The 22,777-nt window shown below is 27.1% G+C and overlaps 3 protein-coding genes across 4 annotated transcripts; 1 reads left to right on the forward strand and 2 right to left on the reverse strand.

Annotated features, from left to right (window-relative positions):
* Positions 1-275: 275 nt before the first annotated feature.
* Positions 276-4,780, forward strand: LOC111040472 (dual specificity protein phosphatase 3-like). 2 transcript variants are annotated; one of them, XM_022324401.1, is made up of 4 exons: positions 276-822; positions 3,915-4,133; positions 4,204-4,427; positions 4,525-4,780. In XM_022324401.1, the coding sequence occupies exons 2-4, from the start codon at positions 3,970-3,972 to the stop codon at positions 4,722-4,724; spliced, it is 588 nt and encodes a 195-aa protein (XP_022180093.1). In that variant the 5' UTR covers positions 276-822; positions 3,915-3,969; the 3' UTR covers positions 4,725-4,780. The 2 variants fall into 2 exon arrangements, with proteins under 2 accessions (XP_022180093.1, XP_022180092.1); XM_022324400.1 differs by having other exon boundaries at positions 276-818.
* LOC111040471 (putative phosphatidate phosphatase) lies at positions 4,651-8,311 on the reverse strand. Its single transcript, XM_022324398.1, has 6 exons — positions 6,331-8,311; positions 6,062-6,210; positions 5,339-5,583; positions 5,177-5,234; positions 4,922-5,086; positions 4,651-4,828 (listed from the first exon to the last, which is right to left on the reverse strand). The coding sequence occupies exons 1-6, from the start codon at positions 6,377-6,379 to the stop codon at positions 4,778-4,780; spliced, it is 717 nt and encodes a 238-aa protein (XP_022180090.1). The 5' UTR covers positions 6,380-8,311; the 3' UTR covers positions 4,651-4,777.
* A 1,388-nt stretch (positions 8,312-9,699) lies between these two features.
* LOC111040521 (putative phosphatidate phosphatase) lies at positions 9,700-21,680 on the reverse strand. The gene is made up of 5 exons (XM_022324456.1): positions 21,243-21,680; positions 15,862-16,013; positions 13,213-13,566; positions 12,963-13,139; positions 9,700-9,814 (listed from the first exon to the last, which is right to left on the reverse strand). The coding sequence occupies exons 1-5, from the start codon at positions 21,304-21,306 to the stop codon at positions 9,701-9,703; spliced, it is 861 nt and encodes a 286-aa protein (XP_022180148.1). The 5' UTR covers positions 21,307-21,680; the 3' UTR covers position 9,700.
* Positions 21,681-22,777: the final 1,097 nt, after the last annotated feature.

Raw genomic sequence — 22,777 nt, forward strand, 5'->3', positions numbered from 1 at the left:
TGTGTGTGTGTTATACAATACATATATTAGTACATTATATATATATACACTCGATGGTACCACCACAGAATGGGTTTATCAATTTATTCCATTCCGCGACCGTGGTAAACGGTTGTAGATAACAATGTGATATAATATTATCTGTGCTCGTACCAGCTGCTGTCCTCTTCCACCGACCAATCATATCGGGTCGAACACCGACTTATCCGAGTTATCTATAAAAATATAAACATACCTATCATGATTTTTGTGTTCTTTTATCAATCACGAACTTGCGGGGCGCGGGCTGACTGAAGTGCTAACTAACTGCAATCTCCTTACTCCTTCCTTCGAACTTAACTGCAGGCTGCATCGACTGCCGCTGCTGCTTGTGTCCAGTTCACTTTTTATTTAGTTGCTATTTTTTTTACGAACGAGGATAACAATTTAAATATAATATCGAATTACGTTGATTTAACGTTCGCGATAATTTGTGACAGAGAGCTCTACACGACATTCATCATTCAACGTGCCGCTTAGAATTTAACACTCTGTGTGTACTGTGTATCCCCATGTATAATAAACACCTACGTAATCCAATATTGTCGACCATATCTGTTACCCGGCTGGCCGCAGTAATTCAATTGCCCGTACCGGTTGTACATAATATGATCAATGTCGTCGTAAAAAATATCCATATTAATTATCGTCAATTATAATATTATCTAAAACGTTTGCATGTTTATTTACGCGAAGGAATACTTTAATATAAAAAAAAAAAGTTCAATTTCACAATTCACTATGTTATTGTAACGAGTCATAAACAAACAACTTACACAGTAGGTATCTTACATTTTGTTTTTAATATCAATCTTTTTAATCAAATAATAGCCCTTTTCAGAAGAAGCTACAGAGTCTATAATGATGAGATATATCAAGGCTCTCTAGAAGAATCTATTTGTCTTTTATTATTTTACTATACTATAATTACAATTTATAATATTTGATTTACAATTAATATGTTTTTATTTTTATTATAAGGTATATCATATGATCAATAATATACACATTTAGCCGGTTAAGCCAAAATAAATGTAGGTTTATGTATTGGTAATTGTCAGTAATTTGTATCTTTATTATCTGTATTTATAAGTTATTTTTATAGATTAAACTTTTTAAAACTATCTACATTCATTTAATTAATGATTTTATAAACTTGATTCATGAAACCGATTAAAAATCTTTCATTTTCAGACTAATAGATAAATGTAATTTAATATATTCATTTTAATTATCTTTAACATAGGAAATTGTTTTTAATAATAAATTATTTGAATTATAATCTTAACTGCGAGTCATAATCAAAAATTATTTTGGTTTCATTAAAATTTAGTTAGTTAATAAGTTAATATTTATCTAGGTAATGATGTTATGCCATACTTGTCATATTATATTATATTTATATGTACAGAGTGATTTACCAAGCATGCTACTCTCATGTTTTCCATTAATAATGCTGATTTTTTAAATTTTAAAATATACTCAGACAAAATATTAATTTTTTTGTACCTCTTTACTTTACTTTAGTCCTGTGGTGATACAAATTTTTTTTTTCAAATGAGAACACCTTTTTTACTGTAAGTTAATTAGTGGATAATTTTTTTAAAAATGTTGATGAGTTTTATGAAAAATTTGAACAAGTAATTTCTCAGTTATTAAAATGTTTGTTCTAAAGCTAATAATCCTTAAAAGTTGTTTTACATGTATGGAATAGATGTTTTATTGGACCTAGCATTTATTACACTTCGACCATTTTTACAAATTGTTAATGTTAATACATTAATACTAATTACAATTTCCAAACATTCTTAAATTACCATTGTCTCCATATTTTTCAAACCCACTATCGTGGACATAATATAATCTTTAATACACATTTTACACTTTGTGTAAGTTAAATTATTCAAAAACTACTTGTTCAAAATGTTGATTCTATTGAATAAAAATTATCTGGTAAAAAATTTACATTCGAAGAGACAGTTCTCATTTGTGAAACAGAAATTTGTGTGGCCACAGGAGTACAAGACACTCCTCAAGTAATATTTTATGATTCTTCTGTCATTGAACACTCATTATAACTCGTTATAACACCTAAACTACTCGTCCTATATTTGATTCTTAAATATTGTAGTATGTAATATTCAGAAAAATATTCTGCTATCAAATATGAAATTAAAACTGTATGATTTAATTTAAACAAAGTAAAAAACTCAAAAAATTATGATTGTTAAAAACATTTTTAAATTAATTTTAAAAAGTTTTCTAACAACTTGAAATCATGTAGAAAAATATTTTCAAAAACATTAATACTTTTTGTGTAATGAGTGTTAAATGTAACGTTAAATGAATCACTCGGTTTATGTAGGTATATTATACTTCTTCTACTTGGATAATCTCATAGGATAGATTTAATTTTTTTTATCATTAAAACATAATTACAATCTGTACATCAGAGGACGTAAGCGCCTTGTTTGTATTCCCTCTCCTTAAGTTTTCCATTAACACAGAATAATTTTTTTTGTGTTTTTGAGTAATTATAGAGTAAAATCACCCATCACAAAAACGATAGAAAATAATATTTTTGATGGTATGTTGTTAAGTTAAATGTCGTTTTGTCTCAAAACAATTTAAACATAATTGGAATATCTACAATTTACTTATAGATTTATTTATATCTACAATTTTTTTTTATTATTTTGAAAGTCAAATAATACATAATAAAATATAAAACTGATATGTTATAACCTCCAAAATATTATCCTCTATAATTTTTGTAACAGGTAACTTTACTCTAAGATAACTCAAACATCATAAAAAAACAATTTAGGTGAAATAGTGGCTTCATTTTGGGGTAGACAAGTTGGGCCGGTTTGATTTTAAAAGTGGTTCCGTTTAACCATTATTATATTTTATTTGCTCAAAAACATGCCTATTTTTATAATATTCATTAAAAAAAATATTATATTGTGTACTAAGAAATTATTGTCACACAAGGATTAATTAATAGTTGGAATATATTTAGACGCATGAATGGTCATTTTTTAAGTTACCCTTTTGGGCTGGTCAAAACTTAGCCCCTCTCTATAAAAAATTGAAATGTCGCCACTGGTTTTATCTATGTTGCGTATGGATATGAGGGAGGAAACAAATATTGCGCTGACAACAGTACAACACATTAATGTTTTACAATAGATAATTTCTTATAACAGTTTAAAACAACTGACATAACAGAGTGTCAAGGTAGTACCACTTGGTAGATTTAATTTAAAAATAAAAACTGATTTTGATGATAGCTGAAATAAATTTAGCAAATAAAAACAAAATTGCTTTTATTACATTGACATATTAATATTAATTCAATTTTTCGATTTTTTTGTTGTATGAATCAATTTTTGGTTCAAAGACTAAAAATTCAAACTGAAATCAAATTGCTACTTTTTAAAAATTATATACAGGTAATAATGTTTAATTTTTTTTTTTTTTGTTCAAATAATTTATAAATTATAATACATTTTTTATAACGTAGAATAGTTGCACATTGGTATTATAAGATAATCATCTGGATTAGGGATTAACTCTTTATACTTATAAACTATATGTATTTGTACTATTATAATATTTAAGCGCTGATTAGTTGTTCAACTTGTTGGAAAAAAAATTAATCATTAAAAAAATATAGCTCTAAATTATGTATCAACTATTAAATTTAGCAAAAGATATAACTACCTACATATTTTACTTCAAAATAAATGATTTTTTTGTGATGGATACTATTTTACACTTAATTATTGATGCAGAAATATAGTATGGAAAGGAATACATACAAATAAACAATGTTATTCACTTATATAATAATTTTTTATTTTATTTTGTAGGTAATTTCTTTTATCAATTGATTTTAACAAATTATAAAATACTTTGTTGTCAAAAATGGAATATTTACTATCAAAGTTTCGTAAAAAAGATCCAATAAAAGAAGTTACTTTTGAGGACCTACAAGCTGTTCTTTTACGTACCCAACCTCCTCCTAAAAAAAAAAATTTATCAACATGTGATTATAATGAAATTTGTCCAAAAGTTTATGTTGGAGATTGGTAAGTGTAGATACATTTAATGAAGTACCTACCTATTTCAACATGTTAAGTCTTGTAATTTTTTTTATAGGAACACCGCTAAAAATCTTAATTTATTGCTGTCACTGGGTATTACACATGTAGTAAATGCAGCCCAAGGTGTTGGGTTTGGTATGGTTGATACAAATGAACAGTTTTATCGTCCATTTAATATTCAATACATGGGATTGGCTTTGTGTGATGATCCTAGTGTTGCAATAAATGAATATTTTGATAGCGTATCAAATTTTATAGATGACGCTCTATCTCAAAAAGGTTAGTTTTAACTAATTATTACTAAAATATAGCTTGAAATATTGGATAAAAAACTAAAAACCCATATTATCTCACCCAATAAACTCTATATTTGTAGGTAAAGTTTTGGTTCATTGCATAATGGGCATTTCAAGATCTGCAACAATTACAATCGCTTATTTAATGATAAAAAAAGGATTAAGAGCTAAGGAAGCGGTGGAAAAAGTAAAAAAAGCAAGAGATATACGACCTAACGATGGATTTCTTAAGCAACTAGCTCAACTTGACAATGACAGAATACATAATAATAATATTTAACATTGATGATGTAAACATATGATAAAATAAAAATACATTGAATTATTTTCATGTCAGTCTGCATTAACGTTTTCTAGAAATATCCGTGTCTTCACTTCATACATCTATTTTATATAAAACTTGCTTGATTAATTTTTTACGTAGAGTAAATAATTTTATTATTGATAATAATTAATAATATTATTTATATTATTTACCATTAAAATAGCAAATGATGTACCAATAATTGAACCAGCTAATACATCAGTACAATGATGCATGTTATCAGTGACTCTAGTTAAAGCTGTATACCATGCAGATAAAAATAATGCAAATTGAATAATGATCCATGCTACACTCTTCTTATAATCGTGTAGGTACAACTTTTAAACACAAGCAAAAAATAAAGTTCTTTGTTACATATTATGTTATTTTAGTTATTTTACCCATTATATGCCCTTTAATACACTTACAATTGTGTATACTGTTGAATAGAATGCTAAACATGCATGGCCCGATGGAAAAGATGCCCTGAAATAATTTTATTTATGTGATATAAATACGCGGTTCAGTATATTTGTATTTCATACACAGTGTGAAATAAAACATTTTCTTGAATAGTTCAAATAATTTACCTTGAATCATTTGCTATAGATACTTCTGGATTTGTGCATGTATATTCTGAAATATATTGATTTTGTGATGTACAATCAATACTTGGTTGACACACATGAAAAAAGTGAGGTCTTAAACGTCCAGTATAATATTTTGCCAGATTTACTGTTATTTGGGCTAATCCAGAACCCAACCAGAAATAAATTATGTTTATGTATAGGCTTTTTATGGTTTTATGCATGGTCCAGAAATACTTAAGAGTTATCTAAAATTCAAAAATACTCATAAAGTCATAAATAATTATGTTGTACTTTACTAAGTATAGAATATAAATGTAATATGTATAATAATATAATAATATTATTATTGAACGTGATTTAAATGTTTATATTAAATTGATATTCTTTTATTCTAATGCTATTTGATGGAAAGAACAAGTAATATTTTAATTTAATTAAGCCATAGAAGTATAGAACTAAAAATACAAATGTATACAATTGTTGTAATGTAGTTTAATTCTATGATGTAGAATCATCTAATAACAAAATATATTTATAAAAATAAAAACAGTTTTATTGACATAAATTTTTAGTAAAGTTTAACATGAATGGTTAACTACAATAATTAAATAATAATATCTACCAATTATCATTTTAAGACTTAATAAGCATTCTATAAGTTCAAAAACAATGAATTAATTTTAAAAAATTTAATCGTTTGTAGAAAATATGTTAAATATTTACCGAAACATTTGGTAGGAGAAGATAAAATAGACATAAGAATGATTTCCCAACAGTTGATGTCTTGTATGGATATTTAATTGTCTCGTCATCACAAAAAAATCCTTTAGAAATAGGTTTAAGAGACGATGTGACCAAGACCAATAACCCAACTATTGACAGAAAAATTAATCATACAAATTACTTATGTCAATATAAACTGTATTATTAAAAATCATCACAATTAAAAAAGATTTAATTTTAAAATTGTTATAAGAATTTTAATATCTTACTTATTGAAACTAATAATACTTCAAAAACTATATCTTTATACAAATCCATTATATTATACAGTAATTATTACTTTAATTAGTCTAGGGATTACTGCTATTGCATTGCGTCTCCTGAAAAAAAAACACTGAATGAACCCCTTTTATATAGTATGTAAATATAATAATCCATATTAATATGGCCCTGATAAATCAGATTAAATTAATATGTCTCTATCCCTTCCTTTCATTTATCATGTTGGTTGGTTTTAGTATAATAAATAGTAATATAGTATAATAAATATTAAAATAATATGTTTTTATCACTTTATATTCCAGACCACTTCGGTACATTATATATCCTATTATAAAATAACTTTAGCTCAAATGTTGATGGTTTAAAAAAAAAAAATACTGAGCAAATTCATTAAAAAAGACAATTAAAAATTACTTTATATTTATGGAAATTGATTGTTAAGGGGACTTCACACCTGGATGTGCTTCTCCGTCTTACAAGCTTAGAAAAGCTAAACCAATTTTGTGTTGTTCATTTGTTGTATAAAAATAAAATAAAACTTCTGAATTACGGATAGATGATCTTTTATAATAGAACATTTGTAATTTCTAAAATACCTATGGAAGTGTCATTTTTTCTTTTTTCTTAATTACATATTTACATTTAAGTACTTATCTCAATAGATTGTATACCTTAGATACTACTAAAAAAAAATAAAGGTTGTAAAATATGTTGGTTTGTTTATTTTGAAAGTTCTAGACATTTAAAAAGTGTGGTTTATATACAAAATAATACTAGATGCTAGATGATTTTCTACCTGTTCTAGGGAAGACTGTACAGGGAGGTTCACAATTCATTGTGTCGTTTCGTGTTCTGTATATTTAATACATAGGCAGGGCCGGATTAAGGTTTTTGCCGCCCATAGGCTGAAATAAATTTACCGCTTAATTTACATAGGTATTGATATTTTACTAATATCTCTACGTAGTTTTTGGGTCACACCAAAAAAAAAAATTGCCGCCCTAGGCTGTAGCCTACACAGCCTAAGCGGTAATACGGCCCTGTACATAGGTAACAAAATGTTGTTGGCTGGAATTACTCATAGTTGTTCTTAAATTATTTTTCAATTTATTTGAGGCTGTCAAAACATTGTTTATTTGAAGCTGTGGTAATCGATGATGTTAATCGTAATAATGCCAAGAGGCAATGTGCATTAGCCATTAGAATTATAGTCTTCAATTTATTGGCTACGTTCATAACATTAGCTACTTTTATAATTTTTAGTTTGGAATCATAAAATATTTATCTCACATAATGTGGTTTTAAATTCTGTTACATTTGGAAATAAAGAAAATACTTTTTCTACATCTTATACAGTTACATTAGAGCTCATAGTTACTAATAATAATTTAAAAAGACAGTAAAAAAAAATCATTACTTTAAGCTTGAAATAGAGGATTTTTTCAATAAATACAATCTTTGTTTTCATAATTTGTAACTTTTAATTGGTAAATTTAATCATATTTATCTGATATATTATCTATTCATAAGTCAATGGTCAACTGTAATTATGTGTTTGAATTAGTGTAAGGGATTGTCACAACTCCTTTATATGCTCCTCAAAGCAGTCTTTTTCAGATAAACAAGGTATTCATATTTTTCAGAATCTATAATTCCATTGAAAGTTAAGAGCCTGTTGATTATATATCTTGTTAAGGAGGCAGCTGCCCATGGTGCTACCACTCTCATATTCTTTAGGCTGTGGAGTGTGGACACACCAATGTCCTATAGGCCTAGATGATATTTTCTCTACATGGGGTCTAGAAATAAATAAGATTTGAATGGAAACTCTATACTCTAGGTTACATTGAAGTTGAGGTTTATGTGTTTATAGGCAGAATATGTGCATTTTATAAAGCAAATTTTCTTTTTTATTATGGGACTACTTGCACATTTTTTTCCAAAGACTAATAAACACTTGCATTACAATAAATATACATTTAAAATTCAACTATATGGATGAAATTTCATTTATTATGTGGTTATATTTCTTTGAAATAAACTTATTGGTACTAGATGATTTGAAAAAAATAATATAATGTATACATTCTTACTAAAATTTCTGATTTAATTAATTTGTAGGAAATAAAAACAATTTTAATTATCAGATCAATAAATGTGTATAACGGCAATAAAAACAATTATCCAAATGTTCATGATCTATGTTACTAAAATAGATTTATAAATTACATTTATATTCCAAATAGAATAAATTAATAATATTAAAAATAACGCACATTATAATAAACATTAAAAAAATAAAACACTACCTAATGAATAATATTAGTACAAAAATTAATTGATTTTATTATTTAATGCTAAAATATTAATCTTAGTAATAATATTAATTAAAATTAAAGCTGATTATATTATTATTATTTTAAATGTGAACAGTTAACAACAATTACAGATCTCTTTTTTTTAAGTAAAATAATTAATAAATGACGTTATAACAAACAAAAAGTATACAATTATATGGAAGGAACATATTAATATAGTTATGTTGAAATATATTTTCTTAAAATATATATTATTCAAAATATATAAAATATATAATATAAAATGTGCTTTTATTTAATCACAGCTTAAAAATAAATAAATTGCATTTTTTTTTAGTCTTATTTAATAAAACGTGATGGTAGCCTAAAATTTAATATAAATAAAATATTGAATCGGTTTAAAAGAAATACCCAAAACCATATTAATTCTTGTAAAAAATTTTTAGTGTTAATGTTTAATGAAAAAATAGCACCTATACAAAAGCTGCACAAAATCACGAGGACTCCATTTATGAATAAAAATAAAAATATATAAACACCTACCCACGTTAATAAATTGATCACAATATATAATTATGATTAAATTAAATTAATATATTATATTATATTTTAAATATATAAATATTTGAAAAATGTATAAATAAAAAACAATTTAATAAATTATAAATTTGTAATATTGACTTCATATTATTACAGTTTTAAATAACTGTACATTTCCATACCTAATAGCATTGATTATAAATACTATTTTACTATATTTATAACCAATGCTAATGGTTAGGGAAAATGTAAAATTAATAAAAAATAAAATTGAAAATTATCTGTTTTTAATTTGAAAATTAATGAAAATAATAAATATAATTAGCATGCACAATGCATATGATTCTTTTGTCCAACATACAATATTATAATTTATTTGTCAAACAAATAAAGACATTTAATACAATTTAATCAAATTATTTACTATAATCAATATATTAACGAAATAATTAAGAATACTCATACAATTTAAATGCAGTTTTGGAGCATTAGTGCATATTTATTTGAGTTCGGTTGTTTGTAAATTATTTGTAGTTTCGATGTCGTCTGCTGAAGAATTGCGTTTTCGGAGGGATTTATATTTTGACACAAATAATTCCGATACGTATAATGCCTAAAACATTAAGTTTAAGTCTAATATATAAGTACACAAAGTAAATACATAATAAACATTTGTAAAGGTAGGTGTTTCACGATGTTCGGACTTTTTTATTTTGATTATTGAGTATTGTTTTATTTTTAAAGATTATATCCATCAATTTTCAAAAATACAAACACCAGTGAGACACACTACATTCATAAATATATAAGTACACATACACGACAGGTCCTTCCAAATTTTATTTTACATACATTTCTGACATTTCTGACATATATGTAAATTATTAATTTAGATTCCTCTAAACTTTTGACATTTATAATATGTATCTATATAAAATTATGCAGGCGACCTGTATGCATACATATACATTTGAAAATATAGAAAATTAATATAAAAATATTATTTATATATTATATTGCACATTTGTAAATTATATCTAAATGATCTTCATTCAAAGCAAATCAAAAGGAAAAACAAAATTAGGTATTGTTTATAATATTTTGAGTTAATTTAGATTATGAAAATGTAATAATAGTAGCGGCATGCATATTGTTTAACTAATAAACTCGTATTATCACTTGATTTAGTAATATTAATATTGAGTTTTTATTTATTTATTGCTTGCTTGTATAAAAAAAATAATGGGATGGGGAAAGAAATCTAATTGTAAAAAAAACCTCCAACATTATTTTTTAACTCGTACTGCGGTAGTGCAGTGTACTCTCGCCCTTTCAGGTTAAAACCCATTCACATCACAATATCAACCAAATAAATAAATAAAAACAATAGATAGCCAAGGAACGTGTGTTATCATTTATCTATCAATCATCAATGTTATGGTTATCAACTACTTAGTAAAAATATTACGCAAGCAAGTAATAATTATTGATATTATTTTCATACTAATAAAATTATATGAACTGTATAGTTATATCGCACAGACTGATGAAACAAAAACTTATTTCATTTGCAATAAATTAATAAATTATGATAACCAACATTTTTATCGCACTGTTTTTAATATTCTATTTACTATATCAACACTTCTGTGTATTTTGTGTAGAAAGTGTAGGTACACACTCAAATGGTAATGAAGAATATATCCATGATCAGGCACTGGTTTTATCACAGAATTGTTTTGAAATGTATAAGTACCTATATAAATACATAATATATATTTGAATCTAGTATTTATTATACTTGGATAGTTGGATCATTTTTATAAATTATAAATGTTGATTGAATAATTGCTAAAATTTTCAAATCCCCATTTCCTCATATCCTAAAACCATTTCCATGGACCTGTTATATTTAGCACACAAAATTGAAAAAACTCAAAAACTATCTCTTAGAATTTTGATTTTGATGCGTTTATATTTTCAGAAAAATTGTCCATTGAAAAAAAATGCTGTAAGAAAGGGGGTTTCTCATTTATAAAACAAAATTTTGAACCTCCGCAGAGCACACCTTAAGCAGTACAAATAATCTCGAGAATATGAAAATATGGTCATAAAGTGTACTTAAAAATTCCGAAAATCAGATTTTGAATAACTGCGTTTTTAAAGAAAAAGGAACGTGATCCCTAGCCGCGATGAATCACCCTATATATAAAATCATAATAATTAACTATTCACATATTTACAACAACAAATTATTTTAGACTTGACGTTGATTTTGGGTATTCACTTACATTTCATAGAAAAATTGCATTATAGTACATTTTAGTCATGGCCAATAAAATAATACGCTGTTATATTACAATAATGCCATAAGGCAAAAATGTTAAATTTGAGGTTTTTATATCTATTTGACTATTTGGATACGTATTTTTTTTTTAATCAGCTGATACGCTACATTATAGTATGTTATTATTTTATAATAAATTATATAAGATAAAATCAACTAAATTTACTAGATATAAGAATTGCACCGAATTTTTTACAAACAATATAATATAAATATAATAGACCATAACTTCCAAATGTTCCAGAAAATTGAATTTTAATGAAATTCAAGAATTTATAGAAAAAAATCAAAAACGGTTTCAAAAGCGGGAAAATGAACTAACAAATGAAGAAATATCTCCATAAAAATAGACATTGACCCCATTAGCCACAGTGCAGTGAGTCCAATACATAAGATTTTTTCCTATGTACTAGTATACGTGTAAATCGGGACCAGCCTGAGTGCACCAACCATCCAATAGCCGATCAGAATCTAAAAAATTAGATTTTCTAAGAGGTCAACAGAGTTTATTTTAAAATTATTATGCTTTGATAGAAAGATAATTCTATAAATTGACTATATTTTAGTTAGGTCTATGTAATTGTTTCTTTAGTGTTATTCAATTTATAAGTATCTAATAGCATATTATACTATTATACCATCTCCCTATTTCCAATATATTTGGAAAAATCAATTAAATTCATTAATATTTATTGTACATTTTGGTTGAAACAATAATCTATATGACCGTTATAGTCCATCACTATAGTTTATAAATCGAATATTAAAATGAAACTTTTGAAACATTTATTTCCTTAAAAGAATCTTAAAAATAGTAGATAAATTAAAAAATACAATTTTTTTTATAGGTTTTGTAGTTATGGCAGAACTAAAAATTATTTATCGATAATAAGTGATAATTTCCCAATTAATTGTTGATTATTACTCATTGTTATTAGTTGTCAGTTATTAGTAATAATTAGTTTTGAATTAAACCACCATAATAAGGCAACAACGATAGCTTTTTCGCTTCACTTGGAATTTAAAAGTAAGCAGACTTGTTATAAATTACGATCTTGCGAAACATAAAAAAAAATAATCATAAATTTGAAAATATTTATTGTCTTATTACCATAAACATTTCCATTAATTCATATACGTATACATAATGTAAACAAATCTAACAAGTATACAAACTAACTTAATAGCATATTAATCAAATAAATAATTTTTTTTCATTTTTTTACCATAAAACATAGAAGAATATTAAAAATTAAATTTATTTATCTTGAAAGACCACAGCATTTTTTTTTAAAATTAAGTATTTATACAAAAAACGTTAAGTGGTGTAAATTGAGAAATGTCGACATTAATCTTTACATTTTATCCTTTTGAAAATTTTTTTTTTATTATTACAATTGATCATTTGGCTTACAGTTATAGTAGCAGTGGTAATTCCCAAAATTGTTCCAGCCAATACATCACTCCAATGATGTTTATAATCACTGACTCGAGATAGTGCACAAAACGCTGCCATCAAAATAACCACAAATTGAGCTAAACTTCTTGCCATTCCATATTTAGATGTCTTAACTCGGGCTTGTAAATATAGCTAATGTTATACATGTAAAACAATTGTTAAATAATTGAAATATAATATTCTAAAAAAATAAATCCACACTTACCGCTAAGTAAACCATACCATAAAAAGATAATGAAGAATGCCCAGAAGGAAATGATAATCTACTATCGGTAAATTTGCTGGGTCTTTTTCCAAGACATGTAAAATCTTCGATGTATTTTGTTTCATAGATGTCAGCAGTACAGTCCACGTTGGGCTTACAAATGTCTAAAAAATGTGGTCTCAATCTTCCTATTGTATATTTACCAATATCTGTAGTTAGTTGTGAACAAGCTGCTCCAAATAAAAACCATAATATATTGTTGTACACGGAATACAGCCAATTAGGAATAGGTGTTCCCAATAACGAATAACGGGATTGTTCATTGTTTCGCAGTGAATATTCAATAAATAAAATCTATGAATATTTTTAAAGTAGTAATTATACGATTATAACTTATTAAACATTTTAAAGTGGTTTCAAGATGTTTGGTCCATTTTCTTATACAATAATGTCTATAAGTCAATAAATGTTATAACAAATGATAGTTCATAAGTTGAAAAGTCTATAACTTTTAAATGTAGGATTTGTTTTCAGACATATTATGCGAATATTTATTACTAGTACTTAGTACCTATCGACTACTATTATAGTACGTGCATCTATATAGTCAAAAATAACACTTAATGTTGAATTTTAGACCAACTAAAAATATATATGACTCGGATATATAAATATAGTTCGTTGTCACGTAGGTTTCAAGATTTGGAGCTGTGAAATGTACGATTGGTATAACAACAACATATTACACAAATAAGGATAGTTAATATTTCTGTAATCCGTACAGGGTGGTCCACCAAGCGGCAAGCACGCTCACATTACTTTTTTCCTGTATGCATTTATTCAAATTATGATGATTAGAATTTAGACTATATTGTCAAGTACTTAGATTTAATTTATAATTTAAGGTTATTGAAAATTGTTATATTTGGATGAATTTGTTAAAAATGAATGATGACGCACCTGAACTGAAATTTAAACGATTATTTTTCTACTAATCTAACTTTATATACTAAGGATAATAGTGCTCAATAATAATTTTATATAAAATGCAAAATATCTGTAATATTTAGCCTATAGTTATTAATATACACTGGCAATTTTTACAAATTATAACATTGTAAAAAATAATATTAATAATTACTATAATTTTAAAATCATCGCTATTATTATAGCTCGCGATTTAAACATGTTAATGCTGTTATCAAAGACGGCTATTATCCTATTAGTATTTAAGTTTAATAAGTCAATAACTATGCTAGTTCAACTTTCAATTAGGTATCCATAACATTTTTTCAGAAAAATTAAATTCTTAACAATTAACAATAAAAAAATATGGTTTCACAACATTTGTTACAGAACACTTCTTAAATTATATCTACACATTTTAGGCTTTGAAAGTATTGATTTTAAGTAGTTTGTAGGTATACTACAATTTAAACTCGTAAGTTCGAAAAAATAGGAGTGTGCTTGGTAAATAACCGTATATATAAAGCCAAAATAAATAAATCTGGACATACAAATCAAATTTTGTAGAAAAATAAAATCTATGAATAAAATATAATGATACGCACACAACATCTCATAAGATATTGATGAACGCTGATGTGATATGTATAGGAACAGTCGTCAGTTAGTGAGGTGACGAAGGGGACAATCGAGAGGTTGAGTTTCATAAAAGGGTGGTGGTTAGGTAATCACCAATAAGTGACAATCTATAGATATATAGTATATACCATATATATATATATATATATATACTATAGTACTAACTATTTTAGTAATAATTAATTACTACTACGATAGTCCGTGGGCAGTTACAATATTATGACACTGAATGAGCCTTTATCGGGTTATTGGTGCTCCAAGGTGGGTGTAATATTAGACTAGGTAGCTTCTGAAAAATTTCAAGTTCGCAAAACCCCTGGGTTACAGGGAGTAGAATAGAAATAAACAAACCTTACATTTTTTATTGGAAATCAACAATTAACTATATACTATATTATTTAAATGTCAATCGTTTTTAAATAATCTATATTCAAGCAGGTACAGGAAAAATTATTTTGTCATTTTACTTGTATTTAATCGTCAATTGTATCAGAAAAAAGAAAATTAGGCTTTTAATAATTTTAAATATCGGTAAATTAATAAAAGAAAAAACAACTTGATAAAATGGAGGTGTACTAGAAAATATGTTTAGCTTCTTAACTTACGAAATTGGATAACATAATTTTATCAACAAATGGCAATCACAATCAACTAAATTAAACTTTTATCGGTTAAAACCTAAGTTTTTTAAAACATTCAGTCCAGTGCTTACACGATATTGCACCTAATCTCGCAACATCACAATATTTTTTACGTGGAATCGTACAAATAATATATTAATACATATATCTTACAAAATATGTATATTCTATTGCCCCGTCAAAACGTGAGGAATATTATGAAAAAGGTAAAATTCGCTCAATCGTATATTACCGAATGAAACAACTATGTATAATATGTAGGTACCGTGAATAACATTTAATAATCAACTCTCTACTTTGTTATTCACAAAATATTGCGAATATTGTAACCCAATGCATTTTACTGATATTAATGGACATGGACAAAACGTCTGGAAACCTTTTTCAGTAAATTATTACTTACTACTAATGTGGGTAGTCCTAATCCCACTGTATATAAAATACTTGATGAAACTGTTGATTCTTTAAATGGATATCGAATAGATTCATCGCCACAGAAGAATCCTCTTTGATACGGAGAGCCAAACATATAAAACATCAATACTGGAAATCCAACTGGGAAAAAAAAAATATTTTTATGCAGGTAATATTACATTACCCAATGACTAATGTATATAAATACAAAATGTGTAGCAAAAAAGGTTGTTATAAGGTTTATCCAAGCTAGGAACATTTTAATTTAGTTTCTATGTCTCGGCTTTGTATTTATCATTATTTATTATAATAATAATAGTTTTTTTAATTACTTGTCGTATTTTTGAGTTTTGTTATACAACATGGCCTTTTTATACAATATAACCATAAGTATTTATTTTTAAAACGTTATACAGATTAAATATGTATAATATAGGTGTAATAAAATGTCGCATAAAATTATAGGTTTATTTCGTTTTGTAAAAATGTACACAAAACGTTATAGATTCTTTGCGTTAAATTAAAACAATACCATTAATAGATACAATACCTCATCATATGTAATTTAAACCATCGTTTAACGGATTAAATTTCAATAAATAATTGTATGCAAAGGCGTAATTTCAAAATTATGCAGCATATAATTCAAAATATAACCAGAGCTACTCCTTCTTTGCAAAATAATTTTACCTTTAAAAGTTATCACTTATCATCATTCAAACTGCATTAGGAAATTAAAAAAAATATATTCATTTTTTTGTTTTTTTTTTTTTTTAATACATTAGAAACATAATGCATAATATTACTATTTTATTAGGAAAAAATTAATAAAAAATAAAAAATATCCAAAAAATAAGTACCTAAGTATTCAAGAAAAAAAGTAACCAAAAAATGTTTGAAGGGGGGGGGGTCCCCTCGATTTGTTTATCGGTAGTTTCTGCTATGGTTTAACCTCGTAAGAGAAATTCAAAAGAAATATATTAAGTTTGTACATAAATAGACAGTATATTTACCTATACAGTACTTAAGCCGTTTGTGCATTGTTTTAGGGGGCTAAGATTTCGGGAGTCCCGTCCGATCCCAATTTACACGACCACTGATCATTAACTATTAGTAAATCCGAAAAAAATAGTGTCAAATATCTATAAGACATTACCTACTGAACAAGATTTAATCCTCTTATAATTTTGTCCGATAATTTATTTAGGATTATTCCCCTCACGCCATAAGTACTACTGTTGGGTAGTTCCTTAAACTCACTTAAAAACACATAAACACAGCATATATACCTATTGTAAACTAACCTTACAGATTGAATATTTTCAAAATAAATGTTAAAAAAAACGATTCTTCAATTAAATGTGTCTTATAAAGATAAATTAATTTATAAATATGTCATACTATAATTTCTTACATCTATAAAATCCCATTCAAAATATGTTTGTGTAGTAGTTGCAGTGTAAGCCACCAATAATAAAGAAAAGGTACAAGGTAAAAGAATTAAAACAAATATTAAACATTGGCACCTATCTATATATCATATATATATACTACTATATACATTCCTACTAGTAAGTTATGTATATATATTATATATATATATATATACATCATACAATTACAAATTTAAGAATCTAACTAATCAGTTATTATAACTTATAATAATTAAAAGAAATTTGATTATTATGTAATAATAATTTGCAGGCATTTGGCTAGTATATTTAATATGGTACATATAGTATTTAAATTTAAATTGGATTAAAAGTGTCAATTATAATTCCTAAGACCTCGTGTTATTCTCATGCACACACCCACGTGCAATTTGCATCATGCTGCAAGTGATTAGTCGATTTATCAATCACAGCCATATGTATGTACTTTTTGATAGTACGAGCGAGGGATTATTCTTATGCATCATTTACACTACTATTTTGCTATAGAGCAAAATATACAATATAAAACGAGAAATAAAATATGCATTGTACGAGAGTAGGATACTACAGTTTGGTGCGTATGGTGTTTTATGGTTTTAAGGAACTACGACTACCAATACCAATTTTTGGTTTACGATAATTTGACTTCCTTCATCGGAAACCTGCATATTTAATACATAAATTGTACTTACAGATAAGTTTAGTTAAATATAGAAGCATAAGTCGGTTGACATTTTGCGATAAGTAATATGTGTAATTTGTGAATGTGAACACGGGGCAGTATAATATAAGTAGGTGGGTATGAGAGAACAGCAACTTCATGTATTTATGTAATATATAAAAAAAGAGTTGTGGAATACAATAAAACAATATTTTTGTATATCATGATATAAAAAATGCTTCTAGAAATGTTGGGTGAAAATTGTGAGTCCACAAGATTCTCTTCTGGATTACAACAATAAAACAAAATACATTTTTTCTAAAACAAGTGTTAGTAGTAGTCACGTGTATTCACGTCTCATATTATGTGACTAAAATAAATACAAATGCGATAATCAAATTATGCAATCTACAAAGTGACATAAAAAGATGAACACAGTCTTTATCCGAAACACAATTATTATGCACATATTTTATATCATGTACTGCCTATAAAAGCTCGTAGGGTTTTCAACATTTTTAAAAATAGGTCACAGCTAGTAACTTTTTCATTAAGCCCGTTTAGATATGAGAGACGAATGTATTGATTTTCAATGATAATATGTCTTTTTATAATTTTAATTTTATTGTGTCGGTGTACCGATAAGAAGTCGAAATAATTCTTCAATTTTCAACTTCAGTATCTTTTCCGTTGGAAAAGTATATCAAGTTGGTACATTCAGAAAGTTAACATTTAAAATTCCCAGAAGTTTTCAAAAGAACCCAGAAAAACAAAATAATTTTTTGTGGGCGTCTCAAGCTAGAACTTTGACAAAATTCGTAAAATCACGAACATCTGCAAATTATTTTGAGTTAGAAATTCATAAAAATTGTTTTTTTGTATCTAACATTTGAAAATAAAATACAAGAATCATGATACGTTTTTCAACCCTTATTAAAAAAAATCTATCGGAAAGCCAAATAATATTTTTATGAGCGCCTGAAGTTCAAATTTGTACAACATTGTATATTCGCTAGATTTCCAATGGAACGGTTTTCTTATTGTAAATAAAAAAAGGAATGACCGAAGATAATTTATATTTACATCATATGTTTATTTTATCATTTCCTGTACTCGATAAAATTTAAAAATACTTTAACTCATTTTGAACCGTTTTTTAAAGATTTAAAATTTTCATTAGTTAATTTTTTCTGAAAATGTCAATGCAATTTTATTCATTAAGTCAAAAAGCTTGAACATTTAAGGTTCCTGATATATGGTTACAATAGCAGTTGAAAAATATTTAATTTTATATTTTGACAACATTTATATTAAATTTATAAAATGTTTAACTTTTATGGTTAAGGCTAAGGCTAGTTACAACAAGGTTCTGCGTAATTAGTTAATTCTGTAACCAAAAATCTATAAAATGTATAATCAGTTTTTTACGGGTACTTTAGGTTCAAATTTGGACGAAATTACATATTAAATAACCAAGAATAACGATTTTAGTTATTTTTTTTGTAATTTAAAAATATTATTTGTGGGTACTTGAAACTTTTTAAGTACATTATTATGAACAAATATGATAATATGATAGTATTGAATTAATATTAATTTAACTTACCAGCTAATTTGTTAATAATAATAATATAAATATTATATAAAATATCCTAGACTGACAAACCGTCTCTGCTCAGAATTGTTTTTCGTGTAAAACGATATTTTATCATTGAATTCAAATTTAACACCATTCATTGCAGTGACCCACTTGCAACCTACTATACGAGCGTCACAAACTTTCTACCCACATTTTATTAGGCAATTATTAAATTTTTATTAATTCTAAAAAAAAACTTCGAAGTGCACTGGTTGAAAACCTATAGGCATATATTACCTCAATAATCGTCTGTTTAAATTCCAGGCTCACCTTAAGAAATCAATGAATCATCAAGATAAAAATACGAGAGTACATTCCAAAATGTAAATAGATTTGTAATAAATATATTTTAATTGTATGGTATTGGGTTGGTTTGAGGCGTTTCTTCGGCATGGGTGGAACATCACATAAAGTTATTATACCATGGTGGCATGGTTGACTCACGGTTTAACGATTGAGGATTTTGGTAGGTATTAGATGAATACTAAATTTATAAAATCTAATATACTTTATTACTATGTATATAAACATGATACATAATTACTAATAAGTAATTATGTTAAGAGTTTCGACAGTTTCGTAAATATTTGAAATCTGACTCGTCGACAAAAAATCAATTGTGTAAAACAAACAACTAGGTAGTGTCAAAAAAAAAACATATTAACTGAATACTGAAAGACTTCAATATTTTGGATATTATTTTTTTAAAGGGGGAAGTAGGTAACCGCCCAGTTATTCGGTCTAGGAGTCGAATGCACCTCGTCAGTCGTCATTGAGTAGGCACTGTAATGGATATTGGATATGTTAAATTTGAATTCAATAGTAAATCATTATGGTATATGATGAAAAAACGATTCTGAGAGGAGACTGACTAACTTTTTGGTTACCAATTATTATAATAATATTTACATTTTCATAAATGTGGTTTTTTTTTTTTTTTAATGTTTCTTGAATATTTTTAAAAGTGTTCAAAATTTTCAATTTTGACATCTCAAAAGTACCAACTAGATCCAATTGTATTCAAATATATCAAACTTGTTGATCAGAGCATTTTCAATAGTAGAAAAAGTGTCTTTAAACCTTAGACACAGAAGAAAAAATACAAATCTCAGCTTCACTCAGAATCTAAAATTTGCAAAAAAATAATTTTTCTTTATTATTGTTTATTGCCAAACTAAGTATTTAACTATATGTGCCGCCGTACAGCTTGAGCTTTTTACCATAAATATGAGATTAAATAAGTAACAAATCCAACGTTTAGGAACCGAAGCCACAGTTGACAAATAGAACATAATATTAACGTACCTATAGGCAAGTGTTATTTCAGCCACGATACCTACATTTTTTACTCTTCCCCGCTCCGATTTAAAACTGTTCTCTATAAAACAAGTACTTAGAAGTTTCCAGAAATTACCTATATGGAGTACGGGTAATTTGTGCTCAATTTACAATCTAGAAAATGTGGGTAACTTTATGTTAAACGTTTGAAGTAATTATTATAAAAAGCGAAAAAAACTATTTAAGCTGTTTTGTAATTGTACAACCTATAAAATATGATGTAGAATTTGTATAGGTACATGCATAATATTGTTTTTACAAACATGTCAGATACGTTAAGTGAGACGACAAATTCTTACCTGAACCTAAGCATAATAAGTCGACGATAACTTTATGGAATAGTTTTTTTGAATCTCGGTCCATGGTCAATTTTGTATGAGCAATATGTTCTCAAGATACGTGGTAAATGGTAATTAATTATCGCCTAGCAATCAGCCACCGTCCTCCGCTAACCAACGTCGGGAGTGAACTAAATACTAATATAGTATTTATACTAATATCAGTATAATCGACGATAGATAACAGAAACTGATCCGGGTAAACGTTATGGTAAAATTTTTTTTAACCGAACTCGATTGGAAGTGGGACGATGTTACGTGCTTACGTCACGAACGCCGTACGACGATGTTTGGATGTTATTGTTAAACTGTTCCATTGGCAATATATATTTCAAGCGATTACGTTATCGTCGTAAGTCAACGTCACGGATTATTATTAATTTATTATACCGACACAGACAAGGTCTATCACCATTCACCGCGGGTCCACGGATGTTTTGCAGAAGTTTGCTATTGATAAGTATCTTCCCAGTGCGACCAACGCGACAGAAAAGCGTACCACACTGTATAATTGTGGCTATGTAATGGCCAATATTATTACGATAAACATGAATTATCTTATTGCACATAGCTTAATGGTACTTGAAGGTGTCCACACTGTGGACGCGCCGTCTGTTGACCTCTACCGGTCGCCACCACGGTTGAAGGACGTTTGACGGTTTGGTACTTACTACTTGGATTTATGCCTACTATTTTTATTCTATGGATGACTTGATGGAGCGTTTCGACTGCCGAGTTTTGGCTCGGTGGACAATTGGTGGCTTTTGGTTACATTCAACTCGAAAAATTGTGTCCACAATCCCCTGTACTGGTAATCAGGTATTCTAATATTTTTGGTGCCAAGATGAAAAGAAGATATTATCAGTTTTCTAGAAAAATTGGTCATTAAGTAGTTACGAACAGACTCGTAAAGTCGTATCAATGATATAACTAACTAGCTCGTCGGGTCTAAGTTCGAGTTCAATCTCCGATATGGTTCGGTACATTTCGTCATATATAATTATATCTGTGCGTTTTGCTAGTAGTGGTACACTGCATTAAGAAATTCGTTGGTTAGTATAAAAATATTCCACACCGGGAAATTAATGAGCCATGTCAATAGTGCATGTGTCCATTGTGTCCCGGAGCAGTGTTTTCATCGATTTTTCAGGGTGAATTTCTAGCATATTATTATGTACTCTTTGATTACTCGATACACACTAAATTTCATCGGTCCATCATTGGTAACATATCCCGTTGGCACAAGTCGGTGTCACTATTCTAAGAAACACACTACATACCACATGGCCTTGGCCCCACAGATAAAAGATTATGTCTGTAACCCCTGGCCGAGGTTGGAGGCCTAACGCCAACCGTCAACACTGAAGAGTGAAGACTGAACGTTCAACGTTCAACGTTCGTCCGTCGTAGGGTCACCCCCTCCCCCCCGTCGAGTCAACCATCTGCGCATTGCATGTCATATTCTGAAGCCACGCCCCTGAGCATAAGTTGGCCGC

The sequence above is a fragment of the Myzus persicae genome, unplaced genomic scaffold (genome assembly GCF_001856785.1).
Source record: "Myzus persicae strain clone G006 unplaced genomic scaffold, MPER_G0061.0, whole genome shotgun sequence".
NCBI classification, from domain to species: Eukaryota; Metazoa; Arthropoda; class Insecta; order Hemiptera; family Aphididae; genus Myzus; species Myzus persicae.